Source organism: Sabethes cyaneus, chromosome 2 (assembly GCF_943734655.1).
Source record: "Sabethes cyaneus chromosome 2, idSabCyanKW18_F2, whole genome shotgun sequence".
NCBI classification, from domain to species: Eukaryota; Metazoa; Arthropoda; class Insecta; order Diptera; family Culicidae; genus Sabethes; species Sabethes cyaneus.
In genome coordinates this window covers 178,504,573-178,514,518 of record NC_071354.1, presented here as the reverse complement: position 1 = coordinate 178,514,518, position 9,946 = coordinate 178,504,573, and the positions used below count along the sequence as shown (strand labels likewise).

At 42.4% G+C, this 9,946-nt stretch overlaps 2 protein-coding genes across 2 annotated transcripts; both read right to left on the bottom strand.

The window, feature by feature from the left end:
• Window positions 1–3,455: 3,455 nt before the first annotated feature.
• LOC128735069 (cuticle collagen 13-like) lies at window positions 3,456–4,322 on the bottom strand. The gene is made up of 2 exons (XM_053829546.1): window positions 3,843–4,322; window positions 3,456–3,806 (listed from the first exon to the last, which is right to left on the bottom strand). Exons 1-2 carry the CDS (start codon window positions 4,270–4,272, stop codon window positions 3,517–3,519), a joined length of 720 nt encoding a protein of 239 aa, XP_053685521.1. The 5' UTR covers window positions 4,273–4,322; the 3' UTR covers window positions 3,456–3,516.
• A 4,595-nt stretch (window positions 4,323–8,917) lies between these two features.
• On the bottom strand, window positions 8,918–9,714 carry LOC128735070 (uncharacterized). The gene has a single exon (XM_053829547.1). It carries the CDS (start codon window positions 9,663–9,665, stop codon window positions 8,979–8,981), a length of 687 nt encoding a protein of 228 aa, XP_053685522.1. The 5' UTR covers window positions 9,666–9,714; the 3' UTR covers window positions 8,918–8,978.
• Between the last annotated feature and the right edge of the window lie 232 nt (window positions 9,715–9,946).

Below are 9,946 nucleotides of genomic sequence, written 5' to 3'. Positions count from 1 at the left end.
CAACTAAAAAAATTACATACAAGCAAGTCAGCAGTTCTATAAAAAATCTGTAAAAAAGCAGCATTTTCTATATTTTTTAATCATACTCTAACTCTTAAAAGGTTAAGCTATTTTTATAAACCACTTTTTGCTATCAAAACGTTTTTCATTTTAATTTTGAGTTTGTGTGACATCCAGAGGGGGGGGGGGGGGGCTGAGTTTTGTGACACAATCGAACAGAGGGGGAAGGGGGGTGGGGTGTCTAAAAAAGTAGAAATTTGGTGGACGTCATTATTGAATCGTCCCTTGTATGGGATTTGCACTGCACTGCATTTGGCTTTATTATCTAACCAAATCAGTTAAAAAAACAAAATCTGGATCCCAGTCCAAGTAAGAAATCTTGTTTTATGGCACTCTTATTGCGGTTAAAAAAAATAAAAGGGGTTGTGTACAAGACACGACCGCATATATAGGTGACGCAGGACTACGTAAGTCTCTTTGTAGTGATAGTAGCATGTATTCATGCTTGTAATCATTCGATTCTTCATGTATACATGCTATATGCAACATATAAACATGCTACATGCGTTGTATGTAACATTTATCAAAGTAGTAACATTGCATACGTTCAATTCTCAAAAGATTGTGCATTTGAAAACCACTTAACAAAATCAAGAACACAAACTATTGCTTTCCTGCTACCTTACTGAAATTAAAGATTGTTTTTATTACCCATGGTTCCCCACGTTGAAGGGATTTTACCAATTCAATCCTATTTTATCAACAGCACATCTTTTCACTACACTTCTAATGAAACGGCAAGCATGCGTATTCATACAGAGTCGTATTGTAACCGAACACTACAACTATAGCACATTTTTCCAACACAGATATCGAATTCGCCTAGGTTTAATCGTCTCGCAGTAAAGAATTTGCAATCTGTTGGGACAACGAACTAGTGTCATTTTTTCTGGCATACTTCCCTAACACAGACATCAAATTGGACTACTTGTATTGGATTGTACTTCCCAAGCAAGGACATCAAAATGGTCTAGGTTTAACCGCGGTGATAAGAAATCTTGTTGAAATGAGGAAACTTCGTCACTTGTTTTGGCTTACTTCCCAAGCACAGATATCAAATTGGTATAGGTTTAGATCATCGTAAAGTATCTTCCAACCAATCACGAAGCGAAAATTCTGGTAAAACAAAGGTTCATTATTTTCAATTTTTCAATAGTTCAACATCAAGAATCCATACTTTTCTTCATTTGGGTCAATTCTTAGAAGATTTTCCGATCGATTGGTGTAAGAATATTGAAAATCGTTCGGAAAACCGCTGAGCTATTAGCGCTCAAAACCTTTCATTTTTCGTGACGCTCGCATTTTTCGATTTTTTGGAATGACACCCTATCTCAAAACTTGCCGTAAGACGTAGTCCTACGTCAAAAACAAAATCTGGATCTCAGTCCAAGTAACATATCTTGTTTTATGATGATAATAAAAACGACCGTTGGTTTTGTTATAGATGTGGTACTGGCTTTTGGTCACGGGTTTCGTGCGAAAATATTTATATTTCGTTTATTGTCGACGTTTCGAAGTGTATCCCTTCATCCTCAGGACAGCTATTGATTTACAAATTTTTTTTTGTTTATTTTTTTTTTTAACATAGTTATACAAGTCTAACATTTAACATTTAACTACTCACAACGTATGCAAATATTTTCTTTGTCAAGTAATTTGTGTCATTTGTGTATATATAATATTGTCGGTTTCTCTACACTGAAAAAGCAGCACATTTATAGTGTGGGTTTTTTGCTAACTATTGACTTTAAAAAGAAGAACTTACACAGATTTTACCCGGGCACATCGAACACAGATTGAAGAATGAAACTTTTCAAATGGCTGTGTGAGATGGCGAAATTTCAAGAAAAGATTGCATGGAACGCTTGGAAACTAATAAGAACAGAGATGGCGTAGCTAAAGAGCAACGTCTTGGCTGAGAGTTACGATCAGAATTATTGAGCGAGAGAGTGTAAAATGCCAGCGTAGGTAGAATTCAAATTGTCGGTGTCGGTTCTAAAATTCACTGTAGAATTGTCAGAAAATATATGGCACATTTCCAAAATTTGTAGAGCTTGAATTCTACTGTCTTGGTCTATGATTTTGACTTTGGATAAATCAAAATTGTGATCATGTTCGATAATGTGAACCATGAGTGCAGTTTTCTTAAATTCATCTTTTTTGTTTTCATTTTGTCCAGAGTCTGACTGCTTGAAATCTTGATAACGCTTTATCAAAGATCGATGACCAGACAAACGTTGCTTTAGTTGTTGTGTCGTAAGTCCAATGTAACAACTTTCACAATCTGCACAGGCAATGCGATATATCACATTGCGTCTCAAAAGCATAGATGTCGGATCTTTAAGTTTTGAAAATAGCGCTGCGTTTGTTTTGGCACATTTGAAACTAAGGCAAACATTTTTCTGGTGTTTGTGAACGACCCTCGCAAGTGCGGGAGTGAGAACATCTACGTGGTGAAGCGATCGATATACTTTTTCCTCGCCTTCCGTTTCACCCTTTTGAACTGGTACGTGAATTTGTTGTGGCAAATTTGTTGATCAGACGATTTATCAATGAACTGGGATAGTTATTGTTTTTCAAAAATTCCCGTACCACGTTCTTTTTCTCATCAAAAGATTTACATGTCGATAGTTTAAATACTCTTCCTATAAAGCCGGTGACCGTGTTTAGCTTTTGGGTGAGAGGGTGAAACGAGAAGAAATTCAACATACGTCCGCTGGAGATTGGCTTGCGGTACCAGTCGGTGACGATTTGCTGCTCACCAGTTCTTATTAGAACCATGTCTAAGTACGGCAATCGGTTTTCGTTTTCAACCTCACACGTAAACTGTATGTGTGGGTCATACGTATTGAACGTGCGCTTCACGTATTCGATCTTGTCAGCCGGTAGAGCGGTGATCAATCGGTGATTGTTTTATGGCACTCTTATTGCGGTTTTTCTGACCATTTTTTGTCACCAGAACCGTCGTAAGTGTGCTATAAAAGCAGTATTGTGTATCAGGGTGGCTAAACGTGAAACCTATGGAGTTTAACACACAGAAGCTTTAGTATCGATACCTGACAGACGAGCTCCATTAACTTTGTTATCACCAGCCTGTGTCTACTGAGATTCGCAGTTGGCAGTGTATCGGCAACACACTACGAAAGAGCGGTGTTGAATTCTGTATGCAAAAGTGAGTAGTCCGTTCATGTTCGATTTATTGACAAGAAGAGCCATCTAAACAGATTCTAAAAAGCTGCTTAAATCGTTACTCTAGGCACCTTTCGATAACCAATCAACAAGTTCTAATTAATTCTAAAATTCTGTTGTTCGGGATCTCAAATGTCGGAACAGTTCTCTTGCCTGTGTTTCGCTATGTTAGTGGGTATTTCGGAGCAAAAATAAGGATCATATGATTCATGCCAAACTTAAATATAATTTAGCCAAAAATCGTCATTGAATAGAGAACCAAACCATTTAACGGCTGCCTGCAGCACCGCCTGGGGCTCCTGCACCTGGGGCACCACCTGCAGCACTACCTGAGGCACCAGCAGCACCTGGGGCTCCTGCTGCACCTGGTGCTCCTGATGCACCTGGGGCTCCTGCTGCATCCGGGGCTCCTGCTGCATCCGGGGCTTGTGGGGCACCTGGGGCACCACCTGCGGCGTTTCCTGAGGCACCTGGGGCTCCTGCTGCACCGGGGGCTCCTGAAGCACCTGGTGCTCCTGGGGCACCTGGGGAACCACCTGCGGCGTTACCTGAGGCGCCTGGCGATCCTGGGGCACCTGGTGCTCCTGGGGCACCTGGTGCTCCTGGGGCACCTGGGGCTCCCGGGGCACCGCCTGCACCTCCACCTGGGGCACCACCTTGAGCTCCACCCGAAGCACCGCCACTGGCTGGGTTAGAGCCACGATTAATATCGGCTCTTAGCACTTTCCAGATTTCTTCAATAATAGCGGTTATGTTAACCGGTGCTGCGGGTTGTCCTCTGCCGGAAGGATCGCTGGAACTGCCATTGTTTGGTGGTGGCGGATGATGCGGGTGGTGGGGATGATGCGGATGGTGTGGACGGTGTGGATGACGACGGCGCGGGTGATGGCGATGATGGGGACGGTAGCGATAACGATGGGGTATGACCTCCGGGTTTTCGTTCTTATCGTCGATATCCTGTGATTCGCCTACTACGGCCAGCACAACCAGTGCCGCCACTAGAGTAAAGAAAATTATTTTCATTCTGGTGTTGTCCGAAGGATGTTTTCCAGTAAGTAATGATCGATGGGTATAATACTCGAATTTATAGTAGATTGTACGGCAACCGTTGTGCTCCGTTGCAGTTGAACTAACATCGTATCTAAAGATCAAATATCGACTTGTTTATTTGCCCAAGAATGAATGTGCATATTTATCCTGATATTATAATTTGATGGAAATTTCCATATATACTGAAAACCAGTTGTACAAATTTGGTACTATTTGTTTAGGGTTGGTTAATTGGCTGCTCTATTGGACAAACAATTATTTTCATTACCAGTTTATTTTTTTCGAATTTTTAATAATTGAACAATTTGTTTAGCAGTCAAAGTTAAATATTCAAATATTCTTTCACCCGAAACTCAGTAATGATAAAAACTGTATCATGAAAGAGATTAGCAAATGACTAATTTCTCGGGTCAAAATTTTTGCTTCGCTAAATGTTCACGGCTCGCAGGTTGATGATTTGATATCTGCAAGCTGTGAAAAGTAAACTAGGATTTTCGCCGTTAGAAGGATTATTGAAGGACAGCTATACAAGAAAGATTGGCTGTAGAAAAGAACATTGTCATTCATTCAGTCATACGAAGCTCCCTTAAAGCTCTTGTCTGATTTAGTTAGCTGTCTTTACAGCCGCAATGTCACAGCTCAGTATTGTCAATTTTATTGAAAAACGAATAAATCCACAAAGTTACCTGAACTTGCGTTCCATCGAAAAACTTTATTAGCATTATTTAGCATGAAATGCAGAAATGTGGCTCCACATAGTATAAAACATTATCTGATTTCGAAAGTTGATGAGATAGATGACAAATTTGGTTGAAAGTACTACTATAGATATATGTGCATGACTTTTAGGCATTGACTAGCTGATTGCCCGATCTTATTCGGGGCCCCTTTGCCTCTCAGTAACTTGTACATCTGTTATTGTAACGAAAGTTCTCATAATGCAAGAAACATAACTCTTTTTTCATTAGAATGTGTCTACTCCCTTTGTCAGTTCCTCTCATGTTGTCCCCCAGCCACTTGTAAATCTGACTTCTTCCCAGTAATCCCTATAAATCGACAAAAAACCTTTTTCACGTTTTTGAATCTCGCCTTTGTTAATGGCCACCCTATTCCCCCTTTCAGAAATCCAGCAACTTGTACAACCGCTACCGTTCCAAATTGAAGAGTAACGCACCCTTTTACCCATTTGAACCTTTCTCTCCCCTTGTAAGAAACCATCTTTCTCTTTTGTCAACCCCAATGTGCTGATTCTTTTAAGTATGACACAATAAATGTGTTTCACAAACGATGTTTAATGAAGAACAGTCTAGAAGTTCCAGAACTATGGCGAAACATACATTCGTACTCACGTTCCTCGTCCCACAACTTGTCGGTTCTTTCCCAGTCAGCTCCCTCCTCTGTCACGTAGCTAATTACGCGTTGGTTTATTTTATCCCCATAATGGAAACTAAATAAAGGTGGGTATTAAAGGGGGAAGGCAATGAAGATGCGTCCAACATAGTTCTAGCCATCCCAAGTTCCTATCTAGCACCTCCACGTGGTCATACCCGGTAATGCTGTACATGTAGTGTACATGTTGTACATGTAGGACTGATGGAAACCCAAATGATGGCATCATTATGTTGCAACTATATCGTATGCAAAGGACTGCTGGTGAGCTCGTTCTATTTTTATCCATATTAATTTCATTTCATTATATATCGTTTGATTAATTCATTATGTGCATTATATGATAAATTATTGAATACAGAGGCATCATATGAGTGGAAGACTGGAGGATGGAGTGAGGAGTCAACCGGAATCACTAGGAGGAAACTCCTGAAGGTCTGAAACAATATTTATGTTGTACTCTTCGAATAAGCAAACCATCACGTGGGTTAAAGCTGGTGCAGCGAAATTGATTATTACATGGAAGGATCCTAATGCTGGAAGGAAATTCTTATAATCCCGGAATGCGCACAAGCGTCTCTGGCCTCCCTCCCTGTTAGTAACCCCCCTTCTTGTCAACCTCCCAGTGCTGATTATTTTATACCAAGGAACATGTGTGCCAAGTTTGATGGAGAACGGTCAAGGCGTTCTGGAGTTATGGTGGAACACACAAACATACTCACGCTTACGCTTTTACATATAAAGAAGAAGGCATACGGAGCTCTAACCAGATCAGGCAAAGCGAAGTAAAGCAAAACAAAGCCATGGGCATAAACGTCTTTCAGAACTTAACCCTTCTTTATTGACAGACTTCGCAGCCGGTTTTTAGAGTACAGGAACATTACTGGGCTAGTGCCTATTAACTCTGCAGTGGCACCGTCCAGTCGAGGTTCGAACATACGAAGGCGAGGGCGGGCGATCAGACACCAAACCAAAATTCGGATCTTAATTTGAACGCGAAATCTGTATAACTTTACGCAAGTGATGCATATGACGCGCGGACAGTGAATACGTAGAAGTTTCTGGTCTTTGTTAATCGACGCCTCAATAGTATGATTCGGGCCTTCTGGCTACACAACTCAAATATTTATACTGTGGCAGATCATCCGAAAGGGCCGTCAATACGGAGTTCCCACGCATCATTTGTCGTTGACTTCAAAGCCGCATATCGACCGGAAAGTACTATGGAAAATCATGGACGAAAACAGCTTCGCCATGAAGCTCATGAAACTGATTCAATCTACGATGATGGTGCACAGTGCTGTGTTCGGATCTCGGGTGAATTGTCAAGATCATTCGAATCGCACAGAGGGCTTCGTCAAGGAGATGGTCTCTCATACCTGCTGTTCAACACAAGGTGTTATGAAGCGAATGGATATCAACAAGCGGTGCACGATCTTCAACAAATCTAGTCAATTTGTCTGCTTTGCCGATGACATGGATATTATCGGCAGAACTAAAGCGCCTCTAGACTAAAGCGCAAAGCAGAAAAGATTGGTTTAAAGGTAAATAATAAGTTTAAAACAAAGTACATACTGGCTAGCGGAACCGTGACCGATCGACGTAGCTTGGGTGATAATGATCAACGGCGATGAGTTTGAGGTAGTCGACGAATTTGTTTAGCTTCCCAAGCAACATTGTGAGTTTTATTGTACTCTTATGGCGGTTTTCATGACAAATTTTGGTCTTAAATGCCATCATAAAAGTGTAATGAAACCCAAATTGTTACTTGTGTTGGATCACTGGTAACGGCAGACAATGATACCAGCCATGAAATTTGGAGGCGTATAATCAGCGGAAGTTGTGCTTACTATGGGCTCCACAAGCAATTGCGGGCGAGAAGACTAAGCCCCCGTACAAAGTGTAGACGCTTGTTAGACCGGTTGTTCTCCACGGGTATGAAACATGGACAATGCTCGAGAAGGACCTGCGAGTGCTTGAAGTTTTCGAAAGACGAGTGCTGAGAACGACCTTCGGTGGCGTACGGAAGAACGGAGTATGGAGGCGGAGGATGAACCATGAGCTCGCACAGCTCTATGGCGAACCCAGTATTCAAAAAAGGTGGCTAAAGCTAGATGGATATCATGGACAGGAAATGTTGCAAGAATGCGGAAGAACTACCCAGAAAAAATGGTGTTTGCCTCAAATCCAGTAGAAACTGGACGACCAAGAGCGCAACGAGCAAGATCCGGCGGAGAGTACTCGGTGTCCGAGGAATGGGAGAGAGTAACCCACAACCGAGTTAATTGGAGAAACCTTGTTCAACAGAACAGGCTTTGTCTTAGGACGGCAAACCGTTTAAGTATAATTACTTACTACTTACTTGGCTACACAACTGGATCTCGAAAGACGGAGTTCAACGACTCGACATTGCCATCAGAAGATTGCATTAAGCAACTGAGATTTAGGAACATAGGCGGTAGTGGGTCGACAGCATTATGCACTACGGAAATTCTGAAATAAAATCTGTATGCTTGCATTGAAATTGAAGCTGCAAGAACATCACAGCAGAGGCAGATTCCAGAGTTCGTTGCTCTGAAGTCTCTTGAGTACCCAGTTAGCTTCGAGATATGATGATTGTCTAACAAGCTAGTCGTCGTTTGTTCGAATCTCGTCTGGGCGGTGTTGCTGGAGTCAGAGTTGAATCGTTGCACTAGCCCCGGAACTATCCTGTACTATACGTGATATAATAACCAACTGCGAAGTTTGTCGATAAAGAAGGGTCAACTCCTAAAAGACGCCTGCACACAAGACTTTGCTCTAAATTCTCAACAACGGAATTAATCGACTCAAATTAGACTTGAACGTACGATACGCCAAGAGTTGTAAATTATTTGGGAGAGAAAATTGCGACGACATCATTGTGCACATAGCGTGGAGCGCAGCAAACTTAAACATGTCAGGAAATTCGCATGTGTCGTCTTTGCTTTTAGGCCAGGGATGTTACAACAAGATCCGTTCGATATGGTAGTTAGTGTTGATTTTCATGTTAGATTCATTGAAAAGATGAGGAAGCAAGCTGAACGGCTACTTAAACCATTACCGGCACCACCGGCATTACCTGGGGAACTTGGAGCACGTGCCTCCACTTGTGGCATCACCTGGAGAATCTGGATCACCACTTGCGTCACCGGAAGTACTAACTGCACCACTACTTGGATATTTCGGAGCAAAAGTAAGGGCTAGATGATTCATGCTAAACTTATGTATATTTGATCTAAACATCGATATTGAATAGAGCACTAAATCTTCTAACGGCTACCTGCCCTACCTGCATCACCTCCTGGAGCACTTGAGGCACCACCTGCGGCACCTGGGGCACTTCCTGAGCTGCCTGAGCCGCTTGGAGCACTACCTGAAGAACTTGAAGCACCACCTGCGCCACCTGCGGGACCTCCTGGGGCACCACCTGCGCCACCGGCACCACCTGAGGGACCTGGAGCACCACTTGCACCGCCTGCGGCACTTGGGGCACTACCTGAGCTGCCTGAGCCGCTTGGAGCACTACCTGAAGAACTACCTGAGGAACCTGGAGCACCACTTGCACCATCTGGCGCACTACCTGAGCTGGCTGAGCCGCTTGGGGCACCACTTGGAGAACCTGAAGCACCGCCTGCGCCACCTGCGGCACCAGCACCACTCACGCCACCAGCACTACCTGGAGCACCTCCTGCGGCACCTCCAGCTGAGTTAGAACCATGGTTGTTGATACCGGCAATGATTGATTTCCAGATTTCTTGCAAAATACCGCCTATGTCAAACGGTGTTGGGGGTTGCCATCTAAAAATGCCATTGAAAAATGGTGGCGAATTAATCGGAAAGAGGAAACGATGGGGGATGACCCGCGGGTTATCATTGTTGTATTCGGTATCCTGTGTTTCGTCTGCGACGGCCAGCGCGACTAGTGCTGCCACTAGTACAGAGAATATTATTTTCATCCTAGGTTTGTCCGAACGATGTTTTCCAATGAGTGATGATCGATAGGCAAAATTTGCAAATTTATAGCAGATTCCACGGTAATTGCTGCGCCATATTGCAATTGAACTAACAACGTCTATGAATATAAAATACCGACTTGTTTATTTGCTCAAGTTGGAATGCGAATTTTCCTTCTGGTATTATAATTCAATTGGAATGTATGAAGATACCATTTGTTCAAATTTGCTATTTTATGCAAGTAGAATATTCAAACAAGCATAATAGTTTTTCGTACTCTTAT

Coding starts and splice junctions, on each gene's coding strand:
- LOC128735070 (XM_053829547.1), bottom strand. CDS start 9,665: ATGAAAATAATATTCTCTGTACTAGTGGCAGCACTAGTCGCGCTGGCC.
- LOC128735069 (XM_053829546.1), bottom strand. CDS start 4,272: ATGAAAATAATTTTCTTTACTCTAGTGGCGGCACTGGTTGTGCTGGCC. Junction 3,807..3,842: donor AGGTGCCCCAGGAGCACCAG/GTGCCCCAGGAG, acceptor CAGGATCGCCAG/GCGCCTCAGGTAACGCCGCA.